General features: G+C 31.8%; 1 protein-coding gene across 1 annotated transcript in view; it reads right to left on the minus strand.

Annotated features, from left to right (window-relative positions):
- Pkhd1l1 (PKHD1 like 1) overlaps positions 1 to 19,509 on the minus strand; it is a 142,378-nt gene that overhangs the window by 80,343 nt on the left and 42,526 nt on the right. The window contains exons 19-29 of the mRNA XM_026384545.2: positions 18,405 to 18,518; positions 17,249 to 17,398; positions 16,166 to 16,290; positions 14,190 to 14,353; positions 13,259 to 13,431; positions 9,046 to 9,193; positions 7,362 to 7,516; positions 5,377 to 5,499; positions 4,587 to 4,692; positions 1,808 to 1,918; positions 556 to 720 (exon numbers count right to left, since the gene is read on the minus strand). Of these exons, the coding sequence (XP_026240330.2) occupies positions 556 to 720; positions 1,808 to 1,918; positions 4,587 to 4,692; positions 5,377 to 5,499; positions 7,362 to 7,516; positions 9,046 to 9,193; positions 13,259 to 13,431; positions 14,190 to 14,353; positions 16,166 to 16,290; positions 17,249 to 17,398; positions 18,405 to 18,518 (1,534 nt within the window). The remainder of the gene's footprint in view (positions 1 to 555; positions 721 to 1,807; positions 1,919 to 4,586; positions 4,693 to 5,376; positions 5,500 to 7,361; positions 7,517 to 9,045; positions 9,194 to 13,258; positions 13,432 to 14,189; positions 14,354 to 16,165; positions 16,291 to 17,248; positions 17,399 to 18,404; positions 18,519 to 19,509) is intronic.

The raw sequence follows: 19,509 nt of genomic DNA on the forward strand, positions 1-19,509 counted from the left end.
AAAATAATATTTTAAGAACACCAAAAAATCAAAATCAAAGCACAAAACCTGAAATAAGGCATGGTAAAAACAAACAAACAACAACAACAACAACAAAAAAAAAAATACAGAGGAAATGAAGCAGGACAAGAAGAATGTGTTATTTTCTCTCCATCTTCTTTGTCAGCCTTCCTTTGCCCCATGTGTTCCAGGAACTTTTTCTGGGTCAAGTAGCTCCATTGAGACTATGGTTACAAATGGAGCAGCTGGTAAGCAGAATAATTACTAATAAATCTTATGCTGACATAATTAATGAGCTTGTTATAGAAACATGTAATAATTGATGATATTAATTCAATAACCTAAGATGTAAGTATAAGCAGTCACCCTGACTTGTGCTCCATAAGAAACAAAAGAATTAGTCAACCATTTAATCACTGTGCCTTCTAAAGGAGACTCTCCTTTGTTCTATATGAGGGAGTTTTCGGTTACCTTCCCTTTGCTCTGTACTAAAAACAGCACAATAAAATGTGTAAATGTATGAGATTTTCTCCGTTGAGAACTATTTATTATTACCTGCCAGGCTTCCAGAATCAGGCCAGATGTGTGAGATCCGACTCTCATAAATGAAGTGGAATCCTTCACCCTCTACATTCTGTGCTAGTCCAACATCAGCTATGGACACAGCAACTGGTACATGTCCAGCACTTCCATTCAGAATCTGGCACTTGATCTCATTTTCTTGTGATAGAAAAAGAAGAAATGATTAAAAAAATAGTTTTTTGAGATAAAATTATTTGAAATTTTATTTGCAAATATTAACATTGGCCTTAATTTTTAGATCCTAGGAAATGTGTATAAAGAATACTATACATATATTAATGGTCTAGGGGAATCATGGAGAGAAAAATCTTTACTAACTACCTGATGCTATGAATCAGACACTCCTAGAAAATCAGTAATGAAAACAAACAATCTTCCCTTGATGCTACTGTAGCCAAAGAAAATTACTGTCATAATTTTAAAAATCTTAATTAGTGATCTCATTTATATGAATAATTCTAAAGTTTTACAACATACTGTTTATGTCAAAAATTGAGTAAAATAATACATTCTATTAATAAAAGAGACAAATAAACCTTAATGAAAACAATGTTGTTCACTTTATTTAGAATAGTCTATGTAAACTGGTAATATAGATACAATATCGAGTATTTGACCTCAAAAGTTCATAGTAGATTTAAATTAAGGACAACAGAAATGATTCCAATCTGCATAATTCTAATCTATTAAAATTATGGAAAACACCTAGGATCTTGAAAGATAACTTTTGGAGAAATAGCTATGGACCTCCCAATTTCAAGAGGTAGACATTGTGAATGATATATAACTTCTGCATCACTGGAGAGAAGTCTGTTGGAGTAGAATTCAGGGAAGATGGCCACATCTTCTTGCTGCATGAATAATATAACACTGTCAAAATACAGGCAGAGAAGACCATGGTAGACTACGGTAGAACTAAGAACACTTTTGTGCCTCCAGACAAAACAATCTAAGAAGTATCTTATGTAACCACTTTGTGATGGGAAAAAAAAACCAAATAAACCAAAAATCAACTGTTATGGGGTAAAGATGTTGTATATCAATGAAATAATTTGCCTGTGGTCATAATCAAAGGTAAAAAGATATGGCATTATCCAGAACGGGTTGCCAACTTTGTGATTCCATAGGATACACTACATGATGTTCATATTTGTAAAACTGCTATTTGATTCTAATTTCTCTCAAAGAAGAACAATAAGACTTCATAATTTTTAAAAGAACCTACCATTCACAGAAAGAAGAGAGCAACTAGTTGGTCCAACTGAGACTGATACAGCTGAGCTAGGAGAAAATCCAGAGCCTGCTATAGTTAGAATTGTGCTGTCTTCATATGATCCTGGAAGGGGAAAGTTTAAATAATAACATTAAAATGACAAAAATTAGAATCTCTTGTGATGAAGTTATATATTTCTCAGAGGAAAAAAAAATAAGACTCGTAAAAGACATAACCAACAGGCCTATAAGTAAGCAGCGGGGGGGAAAAAGACACATTAATTTTTCATGGTATTTTCCAGTTGAATTCCTCTATATTGCTTCATATTTTGACTCTGTGTTGACAGAAGAGTAGGAAGAATTATCTGACTGAAAGTATGGAATGAGTTACTCTACACATGTGTAGAGTAACTTAGCATATGACAGACTTGCCGTCACAATTCATGAGGAAATAACCTATATAATAAGTGGTATGTATACTTTCCATTTAAAAAGAAAATAAGATTCAAGTTTAGAATGATATATATCCTAAAGTGTTTGGGATAGTCCTCACTTACACTTGTTGTCCCAGCATCTTAAACTTAATGTTTTTCCATTCACTCTGAAAAGTATCCAGATTTGATTAGAAAATAACATAATCAACCTATTTACATATTACTACACATAATATAGATTTCACATGAATTTCAAAAGTGAAGAATAAAAAAACTAAACTAAAACAATTTAGTAGTATATTTAATCAAATATCTTGAGGTAGAGATGGATATCTTTAAAAAGATACAAAAAGCAATGGTTAACCATACAAGCAAAGCTATCTAAATAAGAAGAGATCAATAATTTAAATGTTTCCATGAACAACATACTAAACTAAAACACAAATGATAGACTTCTAGAACACATGCAAAATATTGGTAAATGTAATATATAATAAAGAGCTACAAGACAATTAAAAGGGAATCCAACAACAACAAAAAAAGAGATTAAGGATGTACACTATTTGCAGAAGAAAAAATAATCTGAATGTCCAAGGAACACACAGGAAGATAGATGCTCATGTATATTGCTAATCAGGGAACAGACAAATTAAAACAATGATAACTTCTTTCATACAGCAGATTGGCCAAAATTTTGGCAAGAACATGGGGAATCTGGTGCTTTAATGCTTAATGGTAGTACAGTCAATTTGGAGAGTAATTTGGTAATCTACTAAACTGACTATGCAAATAGCCAATTACTATCCAGCAAGTCAATGTCTGGTCATATATTCCTATAAAGTACTAGCATGTGTACAATACGAAGTTTGTACAGGAAGCTCAATATAGTTTTATTTATAAAACCAAAATATGGTAGACAATTTAGTTGTCTATCAACAGAGAAACAAATAAATTGATATATTCATGAAGTACTTAAAAGTGATAAATTAGATATACATATAACCACATAAAATATATCCCCAATGAGTCATGAGTGATTTTTATAAAAATAAGATGCAAAATGATATTTATATTGCAATATCTCGGTCATAAACTTCACAAAATTGCAAAATCACCATTTCTGTGTGTATTATATACAAAGGGTATTAAATAAACATGGCCTGGGTGGATATACACAAAATTAATTATTGCCTCTGCAGAGTTGGATGGGAAACTATGACTAGATTGATGCTCAAAGTAGATTTTAGCTATTCCAATAATACATCTTTCATAGACTGATGATTGGTAGTACATAAGACAAAATGTGAGCAACTGTTAGTTTTCAGTGAAAATGATTTTATAGCATTCTTTATATTTTTCATTATTTTAAAATTAACTGTAAGATACCAAAAGGCAATTCAGGTTCTTAATTATTTTGAATAAGGAGTAATCATCAGGAAGTACATATAAATATGGTAGATTATTAAAAATGCAAGGATAGGTACAAAAATAAGGATACTTAAGGACTATGATCAACTGCTCATCATGTTCTGATTCTTGAGCCTTTTAACACTACATAACACAAATTATCCCCAAGACAATATTATTACTATAAAAACATCTAAACAGTATATTTTTTTCAACTTAAAGATACACTAACTTTAAAACATCAATGCTTTTGAGTCACCCATATACAATTAGGTGAAGCTTACAACTAGCCAACAAGACTAAATATTTTAGTATCTGATACTAAAATTATACTATCTGAACTTATCCTTCTGATTGAAAAAGTCACCACTTAACAATCCTCATTCCTGTTATTTATTTCAATCCTCAGGAGTTCAGATGCAGAGTATATCATAATTTTTGAAGCAAACATGCTATGAAGAAATGGTATAATGCATGCCCTGGACTAGACAGAACTCTTGGCAAAAATTTTCCTCTCTTAATCTCAAATCTAGTACTCAACTATTAAGCGGTAGCTGTCTTGTTACTATCCTTTTAATACTAACTATCCTAGAAGTATTCTCAAATACTGAAATGTTCTAATTAACACCCTAGCTAGATGATTTGAACAAAAATATCTCAATGCAAAAGTGAAATTTAGAAATTGATCAAACTGGAGAATGATTAGTGTCTCCTGTACTTTAAAGGCTATGCTTCAGTTTCAAGGGCAGTATTTTTTAAAAAATAAAATACATAATTAGTTCTGTTTACATAGCTTTCTTATCTGATATATATATATATATATAAAACTATGCAGAATGGTCTATTTGCCTTAGTTGATGACATCAGTATAAGCATATTTAAAAAATCATTATTAGTCTACATTTTGCAGGTTATTTTACTTCTTCTTACTCTGTTAAAAAATCAGGTTACCTTGAGAAGGACTTGTGGTGGAGATTAGGGGAGTACTCATGGGATCCCACGTAAACCCACAGTCACCTGAACATTTAGATGGAATTCCATTGACATAGACTTGAACCTTCAAGTATAGAAACAGAGCTGATTAATAAGGGTAAAGAAGAAGCTTGGATCACTAGAATATGCACAGGATTTAGAACAAATGGAATTTTGTTTGCTTGTCTAAAAAATTAGTCTGTACATTTTCTAGTTTGACATTTCATTCTTTCATTCATTCAGCAAATGTGCCCTTTTTTGTATCTGGCACCATTGTAAATGTTAGTAATACAGGAAATACTAAGCAAAATAGGTGACATCACTGAAGTCACCCAACTTATATTCTAGTAGGGTTGGAATAGAGAGTTGCCTAAAACTATAAATGAAAAAAAATGAAGACATATGCTACCAGGAGTTAATTAGTAATAGGAAGAAAAACAGAGGTTGCTCTTGGGAAAGTCACCTAACTTCTTTACACTTTTAATTTCATCCTCACGAAAATGGCAGTATTAGTAATTACTTCACAGAACTATTTAAATAAAAGAACATATTCTCTAATTCTGGCAGTAGTAAATTAAAAAAAAATTCACAAGGAGGATAATTCCCCAAAAGTCATAAAATAATTTACTGATTTGATCAGCTGTTAACGCAAATATTAACATGAAGATAGAGAAGTCAACCATCCTGTTTTATCAGGTCTTTAACATATTAAAAATTAGTTATCCATTTAAAATTATGCCAAGTGTTGTAAGAAAAGTTTCAAAAATACCTGTGGCTTTTGACTGGGTGTGCGCAGAAGGTCTCCCAGGATGTGTCGTCTGAATAAGCCGCCTTCTCTTACCTTTGCAACTGTCACATTAGCCTTTTCTCCAGTGATGTTGGAATCATTAACCTATTTTTAACAGAAATCATTTTACTAGAGGGACTATGGTAAATATGACCACTCAAGTTTTTCTTTATAATTTAAGGACTAAAAGCAAAAAAGATCAAAACCACTTTTGTCACTTTTTTTTTTAAAGGAAACTCTTCAAAAAAGAGAATAGTCTATTCACAGAGAAAATGCTAAGACCATTATTCTGTCATACATTGTATTAATTAAAATATGAATTCAATGACTAAAAATTCACTTGAATTTTTAGATTCAGTAAGTCTAGAGAAAATCAATATACTAAATTGGGTATTTAAAGTATTCTACACTTTTTCTAAAAATAATCACTTTGATATTGTTGAATAAGTGAAAAGTTGAGTACTCTTTCCATCTAAGCATCAACTTTCCCCTTTAGCATATTTCACCTCCGACTACCCTGGAATTTCATCCACTCTTGGACTTAGGTTTTCGTCCAATGGTAAAAGTGAACCCAAATCAAATCAGTATGTACAATTTGATCATTCCAAAGTTTCTCTGCCAATATGACAGCCTTCTGATGTATACAAGGGCTAGCAAAGTCCTGGGCAATGTGTGAGCCACCATGATGAGGCACAGAAATGATGAATAAGCAGAGAAGATTTGCTGGAAAAGAGACAAAGAGTTGGATACACTTGCAGTAGCAGAGATAACAAGAAGGAGACCAGTCATTAGAGCTATGGCAGTTATGGAATTTTCTAATTCTAGTTCCAGGCCATGTGTACTCTACATCTTTTACGATTGTTACTATTTTACACATCCATGTAGACTGGTTTACATACTTTTTTTGTCTCCAATCTCCCTAGCTCGCACTCCTGCTGCAAAAATGATTTCATAAGTAGAGTTCTGCATTTTTCCAGCTTATGTCATGAACATCTCTCCAGCTAAATATACATGGGTCTACATATGATCACATAGTATTCACGTGAAGTATGTCATTCAAACAACTATTCTCCCATTGAAGACACTTGTTTATAAGTTTTTACTGTTATAAATAATAATGCTTCAGACTATCTTTGTGCCTGTATCATTTCATAGTTATATTATTATTTCAGTAGGATGGAATTAATATAAATGAGATTGCTGGATAATTAAGTATATATATTCAGATACTCTTAGAGTATCTTCCCTCAAAGTTGTACTAATTTAAAAATGTATTAGCTAGTCATAAAAAAAAACCCTAAAGTTGTACTAATTTATATTCTCACCACAATGCATGGGAGAGACTATTTTTCCTCTTACTCTCATCATCACTAGAAAGCATAATCTTTTTAATGCTGGACACTCTGTGACCTAGTCACTCCTAGACTCCTCTCCTTCATGTGCTCTAGGCCTAAATCTTCTCCTCTAGCCCTTTCAACACTCTAAGCTAAAATAACTAGATGAGAATTTAAGGTGTGACCTCCTCCCCAACTAAAAAAGATCACATTTCAAACCACAAAAGTACCAAGGACCCAGATTACAGCTCTAGTGGCAGAATTATTGTCAGTGAAGCTGATTCTCCTTACCCCCAACTCCTACCTCTTAAAATGCACCTAGATTTTGTTTTGAGACTGGCCTTTCAGGTGCTCTTTCTGTCCCTGCCAAGGGTCTTTAACTCATATATTCCTGAACTTTTTCCCATGTGGAACGGAGAATAAAGTACCAACAGTTATGAGCCATGAAAGAGTACACCTTGTCAACCTAATGTAAAGCAATCTTTTGGTCAAATGCCTTTAAAAATTTTTTGGTCTGTAGTTTGACTTTTTCAGTATACACAAATAAAAATCTCCAATTCTTTTTAAATGAGGCAGCGTGCAAATAAGCAACAACACACAGAAGAAAACAGAAGCCAAGCCAAATGAGGGAACCTGGAGAAGATTCTGCCTTCCACATGTGCTTCCCCACTTGATGCTCCATGAGTATCCAGCACAAGTGCCCTCTTGTGTAACTGAGACTTGCCCTACTTCTTCCAGGCTCTGGAGAGCAAACTGCAAATCTGCAGCTGACACAGCAGCAGGGATGCCTGCATTCACAGAGGGGGGTAAAGAGCAGGAGTCAAGAATTTACAAACCATATTTCATTGTTAAAGTATAAGTAACGTGTACTGTATACTACTACTTGTAAGCCACACACCCTCCTCCATTAAAAGTGAAGGTGAAACGTCTCACTTGTGCTGTGAATATATATATTTATGGGGAACAACAGTTACATAATAATGTACCTCCCAACTAGGGCCTCATCTCAAATACTTTTATTTTTAATATAAATTCCCTTTATAGATATTTTAAGTTATGAATGTGGTACATCTGCTGAGGCAATGAAGAAAATATGAAAATATCATTTGTTCTGGAAATCATGTAGAAAAATACTATTAAAAAATTAGTGCATCAGGGGCTGGGGTTGTGGCTCAGTAGTAGAGTGCTTGCTTAGCACGTGTGATGCCCTGGGTTCAATCCTCAGCACCACATAAAAATAATAAAATAATAAAGGTATTGTGTCCATTTGCAACTAAAAAAAATTTAAAAAATAAAAAAAGAAAGTAGTGCACCAAAACATTTACTATTGTTGTCTAGATCAACATTGTCTAATTTATAAACATTATGAATCACAAATATAATTTTAAAATTTTCTATGAGTAGTAATTTTTAAAAAACAAGAACAATTACAATTATTTTGATAATAAATATTATGTAAAGAATATATTTCTTAAAATGTTATTTCAATAATGTTGAAACAATATTTCAATGTTATTTATTTCACTCTGTGGCACTTGTATCATTGTAAGTGCTCAGTAGCAACATATGGCTCATGGTTATGTTAGACAGAACAGGTCTTGATTATTCAATTAAAGTCATCTTTAAAAAATAATATTCTAGTCCCAATTTTAGAATATGTTAATATTATTATCGTTTCTGGCTACCCTAATCACATGAATACTTTTTAAAATGTATGTGTTATATAAAGGTATGATTTACGAAAGTCATCTACTTTCAAAAAATGACTGTTAAGAGTATATTATATTTTTGTAGACTTTTTTCTTATATTAATGTTAAATAAGAATAATCATTACAGCCAGGCATGGTGGTGCACTCCTATAATCCCAGCGGCTTGGGAGGCTGGGGCAGAAGGAGTACAAGTTCAAACTCAGCCTCAGAAACTTAGCACAGCCCTAAGCAATTTATCAAGACCCTGTGTCTAAATAAAACATAAATAAGGGCTGGGGATGTGGTTCAGTGGTTAAATGCCCCTGGGTTCAATACCCACTACCAAAAAAAAAAAAAAAAAAGAAGAATCATTACAAATAACAGTGGCTTTGGGTGGGTGAACTCTTTTCTAATCTAGTAACAGAAGAATTTTAAACAAAAATTATTATGTTTGGTTATGATTGGTTAATGATTGGCCGAATATAGTATGTCATACATAAACACGCACACACTACTTCAATGTAAAAATAGCAATAAGTAGCAATTCTCAAATGAAATAACATTTAACATTTTGTAGACTATATATTTGTATGTGTATATATCAATGTTCTGAACATTCCTCATATACCTTTGAGAACATGTCCGTAAGCATAAATGTCAAAGGTGCCACTTATAGGTGGAGAAGCTTCTTGAATTCTTTGAATATGAATCTTTGACTTCCCTGGCCAATTTTTTCCTCTGTAAACAGACTCATTCTCTGTCTCATTTGTGATTACCTAATTTCCAAAACAAATATTGATAAAATGATTAAACCAAACAATGGTTAACATGATTTCTATTTTACCATGGTACAATCTTGTGACATGGCATAAATGAGCTTCAAGTATTCAGGATTTTTCAGAACGTTAGAGAGAGTCACATAAATCAATACAGGCTGTGCATACACAGCTATAATAATGAGGCCAAAGTCAACTCAGTCATTTGTGTAGCAATCAACTGGAACCACAGTAATACCTCATTAATTCAGAACCATCACTCAAGGAACAAATATTTATTGAGCATACATTCTGTTCAATGTACAAAGCTCATGACTATGGACAGAAAAGAAGCAGGAGATGCAATCTTGGTTATCAGAAAACTAAAAACCATTCTGAAGAAATAGCATATGGGGACTTGATAAACAATATAAAGAAGAATAGTAGAGGGACTGGTCTAGTCTTACTGGTGACTTTTTAAATACTGAGTACCAATCAATTAGCAGAAGCAACACTTTATAGAGATTCTTAGATTATAACCTTAATCGTGTTCTCTCCACTTTCAGTCCTTCAGTTATCTGTCAATCTTATGGAATTAAAAATGATACACAAGTAGATAAACATAAGTGCCAGATGACAGATGAAAGAATGTTTACATCAACTTTATTCGCAATGACCCTAAACTGAATATAGTGCAAAAGACCATTAACACAACAGATAAATGGTGGTATGTTTATTCCATGGAATAATGTACAATAATGAAAAACAAAAATAACTGTAGTTAAACGTAACAAATGAATCTCTCAGTATTGGCTAAAGGAAGCTAGATACAAAAGATTGCATTCTTTTTTTTTTTTTTTTTTTTTTTTTTGGTGCTGGGAATTAACCCAGGGCCTTGTGCATGTGAGACAAGCAGTCTACCAACTGAGTTATATCCCTAGCCCTAAAAGATTGCATTGTTATGAGTCCATTGATATAAAGTTTAAAAATAGGCAAAAGTATTTAATGGTGGTAAAAGTGAAAAAATGGTTATCTGGGTGTAAGGGATTTGTAATCTAATGACAAGGAGGAGATAAAAAGAAATCTCTCAGGAAACTAATGACTTCCTTTACTTTGATCTGAATGGTGGTTATGAGTGTATTTATTTGGTAAAAATTCATTGAGTTCAGCAAATTTCAGGATACAACATCAATGCACAAAAACAATTACATTTCTAAGTACAAATGATGAACATGTGAAAACCAAAATTTAAAAAAATAGCACTTAAAATTGCTTCCAGAAAAATGAAATATATACATATCTAAGAAAACATGTTGTAGATCTGATCTGAAAATTGAAAAATTCTGGTTAAAGTAATAAAGAAGACCTAAGTGTGCTGATTTTTCTTTTTTGTACAACATATTGGAACCTAAATCAATGGAAAGACATACTCTATTCATGGGTTGGAATACTCAACATAATTAAGATGCCAATTCTTATCAAAACAATATATTGGCTTAAGGCAATGAGTATCAAAATGCCAGCAAGATTTTGTGTAGACATAATCAGTCTTATTCCAAAATGTGTACAAAAAGGCATAGGAACTAGAATTGCTAAAGTACTTTCACACAAGAAGAATAAACTGAGAGAATTCTCTCTACTAGATGTTAAGGCTTACTATATAGCTATAGTGATCAAGACAGTGTGGTATTGGCAGAAAGATCAACATGTAGAAAATAGAACAGAATGATCAAGATAGTGTGGTACTGGCAGAAGGATCAACACGTAGAAAATAGAATAGAATAGATAACCCAGAAGTAAACCCACACAAATATGGCCTATTGATTTTTCATAAAAGTACAAAGGTAATTAAATGGAGAAATTTTATATTTTCAATAAATGGTACCAGAGCAACTGGAGCCACAGGTAGAACAATAAGCCTGGTCCTAAAATCATATCTTATATAAAAATTCAAATGAATCATGGTCTTAAGTGTAAAATGCAAATCCATAAAACTTTTAGAAAAAAAAATGTTTAAGACTTGAAACCATAAGAGAAAAACAATTGTCACAATGGTAAATTGGATTCTATCAAAACTAACAGTTTTTCCACTATGAAAGACCTTGAAGATGAGAAGACAAAGTATGGTCTGGGACAAAATTTTTGTTAACCACATATCTGACAAGGAACCTAAATCTAGAATATAAAAAGACTTTTAAAAACTCAACAATATTGAATAGACAACCTTATTAGAAAAGGGCAAAAGATATAAGAATACATTTTATATGTGATATATGATGTCATTGTTTAGATATTAGGTGTACCTCAAAAGGTCATGTGGGAGACAATGCAAGAATATTCAGAGGTGAAATGATTGGGCTATGAGAGCCTTCACCCAATCAGTGAATTGTTCCTCTGATGGGATTAACTGAGTGGTAACTGAAGGCAGGTAGGATGAGGCTGGAGGAGGCGGGTCACTGGAGGCATGCTTTTGGAGGGCGGGGGTATATACTTTGTTTGTACAGTGGAGCTCTCTGCTTTCTGATCATCATGTGAGCTGCTTCCCTTTGCCATACTCTTCCACTATGATGTTCAGCCTCACCTAAGGAATGTATCAGGCTGTCTATGGACCAAGACCTCTGAAACTGTGAGCTCCTAAATGAACTTTTTCTTCCCTAAAGTTGTTCTTGTCAGGTCATTTGGTTACATTAGAAAAAAAAATATGAGCAGTAGATAAGCCTATAAAAACATTTTTATCATTAGCCATTGGGGAAGACAACTTAAAACCAAAATAACTTATAAAAATGGCTAACATGAAAAAATATATATGTAGTGATAACACCAAATGCTGACAAAATGGATCACTGATACATTGCTGGTGGCTAAAGGGTAGCATAAGAATGCTTATAATGGAAGTGTTGGTAGTGGTCAGATGCATCTACCCTTGTGATAGGATTGCACAGAACTGCACACACACACACACACACGCGCGCAAATAAGTGTATGAAAATCTGATAAAATCTAAATAAGGTTGATTAGTGGATTGTATCAATGTAAATTTCCTAATTGTCACATTATATTTTACAAGAAGTTATGATGGGGAGTAATAGGTGAAGGTTATAGGTATGTGTTTATATTATTTCTTACAACTGAATATGACTCTACAATTATCTCAAAAGTAAAGTTTTAAAAACAATTCATGGATCTGTACATTAAACATGTGTGCACATTATTGCATTTATCTTTCATTTCTATATTTTTAAAAAGAACACAAAAATTAAATCCCATATTATCCAACTAAATCTTTAATTATAGCTAAAGCTTACACATAACAATTACCAATTATCAGTTTCATGAGTAATCTTGAAAACTGGGAGACTGTTGACATAGATGTTTGAGAACACAAAGCCCTGAGTTAGCACATTTTGTAATAGAGCTAAGAGTAAAACACTAGAAAACATTTACAAGACATTTATCTGGAAGCTATGAAGACTAAAACATTGAGCCAGCATGGGATAAAGGCAGTTTTGGGGAATACTTATAGTTTTTCATTATCTTTAATCATAAAGTTGATAAGTTAAAGTTTTCTGTGACTCTCTAATTACAAGAGTTAATAATTTAAACTTTAATCTTGAGCTTATTTACTTGTTTTTAATTTGTTGCAGGAAATAATATTAACTTATCATGTATTTTTATAGGAAATTAAACTTTAAAATGCTTATCACATTTGTAGTTTTTAATACTGACCTTATAAATCATTCAAGCAGTTTAAAACCTATGCAAATTATTTTGGAATTATGGAAGAGACCATGACTTTTCCTTTTAAGTCAATATGAAAATTCTACTTAAATCTGACTAATTTTGTTTCGTAAGGATGTTTACCCTGTTTTCTTTACCCATGAATATTTCCTGAAGATTTTTTTCATGCTTAAAGTCAATGTTCTTGCTCAAGTAAAACAAGTTTATAAATCATTTATCTTAAAATAATTGCCTTATCAAAAGATATTCAATCTAAATAGCAGCAATTTTCAAAAAAATGTAAATTAATTACATTAAAAGAAATGATCATTAAGTTGAAAACAATAACTTATAAAATTCTAGGCTTACCTGTCCAAAGCTTACAGCCATCAGGGGTATATTATGACTGCAATTATATGAAGTCATGATAATAAAATATTGGATTGTTATAGTTGATCCATTAATTTTGCTCTGATTCACCTGAAAGTGCTTTAAAAATATACCTTTATTTGCTAATGCTGGAAGTCTTCTCTTTGGCATTTCTAAAGAATGTAAACAAACAAAGTAAATGGGAAATACATTGTAGTGTTTTATTTTTTATTATCATAATTATCATAATTATCATATCTCATACATATGAGTTTAATAACATGATTAAGTCCACATGCTAAGACTATAAAAAATAACTTTTTCATTTTTAGCTAATAATGTCAGTGTCAATAGGTGAATTTTAGGAATGGCTATCTCTCCTGATAGTTGGTTTCTCAAAGATAAAACAAACAAAATGAAAATGTTTGTCGTGGTGTATTTTTTGATAAGCAAAATCAGGACTATACAACAAATTCTTGCTTTAATGAGAAAGTAATAAACAAAATTCAGGACTATACTACTAATCTTGCTATAATGAGAAAGTTTATATTAAGAATGGATTTATTCTTACAAAAGGACAAATCATCTTGCCTTTCCATTAAAAATAAAGTAAAATCATAATATTATTCATTTTATTTTATTTTATTATATATATATATGTATATGTGTGTGTGTATATATATATATATTTTTTTTTTTTTTTGGTGCTCGCATTCAAACCCAGGGCCTTGTGCATGCTAAGAAAGCACTCCATCACTGAACAACACTCTCAGCCCCTAAATCATAATATTATGGAGGTAAAAGAATGAATCATGAATATTCAAAGATTAATATTCCTGTCTATACAGAACATAAGAATAATATCCACAGTAGAATTTTATGATATGACACATTTAGAATACAACTGTAGATATAAAATGATAGAACATACCAACCAACGTTGAGATTGTAGATGTCTGTCCAATGTATACTACATCCACATAGAAGAACTGTGATTCTGATGCTTTCTGCAAACTAATCCTTTGAAGAGAAAAATCTGTTCCTTCATATTTGGTTTGTATGAGATCCAGAAGATCTATGCAAGTGTAAGTCCAACTGAAATAATTAAATCAATGTATAAATTAGTAATAAAATACATTGCAAAAGTCATCAAACTTTTCAAAGAGTAAAAGCTCCTCCACCAAGATGTTCATCAAACATACTCATTAGCACAAAAAAGTAGGCAAAACAAGAAATACCAGCAGAAGTGTATATTGGTAGTAAAAGCTTTAATATTACAAACAACTTCAGGTTTTCTTTTATTTATAAGCCTTGGTAGTAGATACAGAAATGTAAAATAACATTATATAACAGTAGGTAAAGGGCACACATTGGTATAGAGAACTTTAACAAAAAACAAGACACAAAATAGAGTCAACTATTTTATTTTATTTTTAATTTTTATTTTTTGAATTTAACATAAATTTTATTAATCAAATAGGTAGAAGTTTATATCTTAGAGTATAATAAGCAGGATACAAGCAGCCTAAGGAAGTGTACATATATTTGAGAAAAGATAGACTTTAAGAATGTTTCATTGAGTTAAAACTATGATTTTTATCTTATAATAACCCACAAGGAGGTGATGGCATAGCAAAAAAAAAAAAAAAAAAAAAAATTCCACACAATGCTACTCCAGTGAGCTCTTCTGAAACTACTGTCAAGTTCCAGTTTTGCTTAACACTGGACTGAATTTACTGTTATATCTGACATTTTTTAACTAAACTAGTTCACTCTACTATCCTATTTTTCCAGTTCTAATACAGGATATAATATCAAAGCATGCTAATATTTTACAGAGCACAGAAGTAGTTGCATGAGTGCATACATTTCTTAAAACTCACAGAACTGTACACTTTGAAAGAGTGAATTCAGCTTTATGTAAGTTATACTTCAATCAACATATCTTAACATTAATGAGAAGTATTTTCTAAGATAGAGAATGTGTGTCTTTTCATTGTTATTTCTACTATAAATGGATTTTTTCATACATTGCAGAGAGAAATACAGTTAGGATTTAATTAATTTCAAGCTATAAGTATTTTTAAAAACTCAAAGAATAATTATACAGAACTAACTGTTCTTGAGTTTATGACAATTGTAGTCATTTAAAAGCATTGTCTAGGCTCATTCAGATACTTCCTTTATAATTCCTTATTTGCAGTTCTACATGTTTAACTTTTGGCAAAGTAGGCATTACTTCAAAATACCTTTTCTCCCTTTATCTTATATATTCATCAAAACATTCTATTTTCTCTACTATTACATAGCAAGCACTCCCCCCCCACTCCGTGACTGAAGTCCAGTAACAAAATTCTGATAAACTAAGCTAATCTCTTTCTACTCTTTTCCATTAGCTGAGAACATACTGGATTTAATATATGATTTAAATTCTAAAATTTACTATCATTTTGTATTTTTTATTACTGGGGATTGATTAGTGTTCTTTACCACTGCACTAAATCCCCAACCATTTTAAAAATTTTGAGATAGGGTTTTGCAAAATTGCTGCAGCTGGCCTAGAACTTGCAGTAACTAGAACCCAGTAACTTCCTGCATCTCCAGAGTTACTGGGATAACAGGCATGTGTTACCATGACTACCATGCCTTGTTTTTCAAATGGTCATATGTGATGAGGATGATGATGGTACTAGGCCACTTTTAATTTTCATAATATATACATTTCTAATCTATTTCTATTAGGAAGCACTTGTACAGACTATAAATATTCTAAGTTAGATCCATGTGCTCAAGATTTCCCCTCCCTCCACATAAAACAAAACAAGAAAGGAATTCATCTTTGTAAAAACATATAAACATATAGTATAGTAATAACTTAAGTTTTTCCAAATTCATAGTGCAACTTACTTGTTTCCATAAGCAAAGTTATATGTAAATTGTATATCAGCACTTCTAGTAATCTTGCCATTGTCTTGGTACTGAAATTTTAGACCAATATAATTTTTCAGGAATCCTTTGTATGCTAAACATAACTATATAAAAAATATGGTAAAAGTTAGCATATCTTCCCATTAAATTGTTTTGTAACAATTCAAATTAACCCAATCCAACTAAATAAATATTTGTTGAACCTTTTCCATATATACTATTGAGAGAAGGAAAGATTAATTTCAGCTAGTAGTTGTAGAAGAATAATTGAGGAAGATTTTATAAACAAGGAGATGGAGTCAAAGTGACCTAACAACTAATGATTAATTCTTTATTGTTTTCTTAGATATGATTTCCTTTAAAAATGAGAACAATTCATTCCCTATGGAGGTGAGCTGTCTACTAACTAAATTGTTCACTAAACTTAAAAGTCATTGCAGATGAAGAGAGAAGAGAGGTAAATATTCAGACAGATTAATCAGGATATGAATGTATTTTAGTATTAAGAGATAGAGATGAAAGTAAAATAGTAATTAAAAACTTGTTTTAATGGTCTCAAACTCCTTAAGCACCCGAACATATTTCAGAATTTTAAAAACAAGAAAAAGCAAAAAGTTATGTTTATTGGTTTTAAAATATTTATCCTAAAATGGCCATCTCTTCAATTCATGATTTTCTTTCATGTTTCCCCAACTAAACACTCAAGATCAGCTTATAATGGCTATCCATTTTGTTTCTTCCTAATAAAAGAAGAAAAATGGAGGATGTTATACATTTTAATTATTTTAGTGTTCAAACTATGTGCAAATCATGTCTTCTAAAATTATGAGATAAAGAAGAATACATGATATATAGTGGCACACACACACACACACAATTTTTTTTTCTTTTTAGAATTGTCAGAAGAGGAATCACTAAAGCACCCAGAATGTGAGCCACAGTGCCTGTTCAACATGACATGATTTCATATGACAAGCACTTTTCCTTGTCTTAAAATTTCATGAAATTTTATTACCAAGGTGTTTTTCAGATTCAATTAGCATATCATTTTGTTGAGCATACCTGATTATAAGGAAATAATAAAATGTTTCCATATGGTGATCTGTTTGGCTTAACATCTGTCGAGTCAAAAAGAACAGCTGGATTTTTCAGGGAATAACGACCACAGTAAGCATCAGTTTCAGCTGTCTTCTGCCCTCTATTAATACGTTCCTATAAAAACAACATTTCAAATGAAAACATGATTTGTTTCTTGATTTTCTCTCACCATACCCAAACAATTGTTCAAAGTTCAATACTGTTTCTCAAATGACTCTAACTTGAAATATTCTGTCCTTTCCTGGAAGTTCTAAAGCTCCTCTCTGACCCATAACCTTGTATTTGTATTTAATTATTTCTCAAGTCCTTTCTTATATTATGAACCAGTCAAAGATATTTATTCATTCCTTCTATGATGTGTGTTCAGTGTTTACTATATGGCAGGTTTTGGTTTGCTTTCTGTTTAATCTTCAAAATTTAAGTGATGAAGAACAATATTCCTATATACAGGAGCCATGCAGAATAGATAGGTAAGAGCCTGGTATTGGCAAATGTAGATAGGTAACCCTGGGTTGAGCAAAGAAAGGAGTGCGGGGATGGTGATGGGAGATGCAGTAGGAAAGGAGTGAATGTTAATTACTTGTGCAGCCCTCAGGGCCTCTAGTAACAAATTCAGACTTACATGTGTTTATTAAGGCGAGCAGGTTGCCCATTAAATAGAAAGGTTTTCCTATTTTTCCTCACTAAAACATCTGCTTTTGCAAAGTATAATATGATATATATTTTTAAGAATTCACAGTTACTTCTTGAGTGTTATAAATTAAATAATTTGACTATTTCCTTTTTATTCTTAAAATATTCATTTGGAACAAGTGCATATCTACCTACCTGACATGCTAATTTTGCTCACTTTCTGTTGGTTAGGTAAACTTAACCAACAGAAAGTGAGCAAAATTAGCAAATTTGTGGGATGTAAATGAAGCTTTCACAAATGAATTATTTTATTATGTGAGAAGATGCTAGGACAGGCCTTACCAATAAATCTGTAACAAAATTGTTTTTACAATTTGACTTTGAATAATAACAGAATCAATGCTAGTTCAAAAAGGAAATAACAAAGCCCCAATATTTATATGAATACTTATTTGATCAATTTCAAGGTTAGTGAAATATTCCATACCAGGTCAAAATCAGTTTCATAGTCTCTGAAGTATTTCACAACAAATCCTTCTTCAAAATGTGCAATTTGTGGTGGACATTTAGTGCTAACCATTTCTTCCACTGCCGCCTGAAACTAAATTAACAATATGAGCTATAATAACTTCTTTTTCATGAAGTCTTAGAACATTAGTAATTCTACTAATTAGTTCTAACAGTGTTTTTATAATTCCCATGTTAGCCATAATTATGAGATAATTATCAAAATAATTTTAAGTTAATGTGTATTTTAGTGTCCAATAATTTTTCAAAGTTTTATTTTAGAATAAAATAGTTATATCCAACTGGTTACTATTAGCATGGTTATAAGTTAAATGTTTTAAAGAGAATGAGAAAGAAAACTTAAATCAATAATTAAACAGATTCTGAATAAAAGACTTCCCCAAATATCTCAAAATTAACAAAAAAACCCCCAAAAAACAAAAACTATATACTCTAATGCAACCCATTTTTCAAAAGAGGAGATGCATGTACTATAAGTCTGTATTTCAGATTATCTAAAAATAATAAATAATACTGGAATATAAAGGAATTGGTACATTCATGAGTCCCTTATCATCTCTACATCTATTGATCTGGCAAAGCACAAAAATAATTATTGTTTAGAAATGAGGGCCCAAGCCAGGCAGGGTAGCGCTCCTTTGTGATCCCAGCAGCTTGGGAAGCTGAGACAAGAGGATTGCAAATTTGATACCAGCTTCAGCAACTTAGTGAGGTCCTAAGCAACTCTGCAAAACCGGTCTCAAAATAAAAAATAAAAATGGACTGAAGGTGTTGCTCAGTGGTTAAGCACCTGTGGGTTCAATTCCTAATTCCAAAAAAATATTGAGAGAGCATTAAGGACACGAGGCTGGAGTTGTGGCTCAGTGGTAGAGTGCTTGCCTAACTGAGGAGGCTTTGGGTTTGATGTCCAGCACTCCTAAACACACACACAGACACACACACACACAGAGACACACACACAAACAAAACAACAACAATAACAACAAAGGATTAGGGGTTTGAGATAATGTATAATGTCTAATCATCAAATTATGATTTAAATACAGGAAGGTAGTTGTCAAAAT

Source organism: Urocitellus parryii, chromosome 7 (assembly GCF_045843805.1).
Source record: "Urocitellus parryii isolate mUroPar1 chromosome 7, mUroPar1.hap1, whole genome shotgun sequence".
NCBI lineage: Eukaryota > Metazoa > Chordata > Mammalia > Rodentia > Sciuridae > Urocitellus > Urocitellus parryii.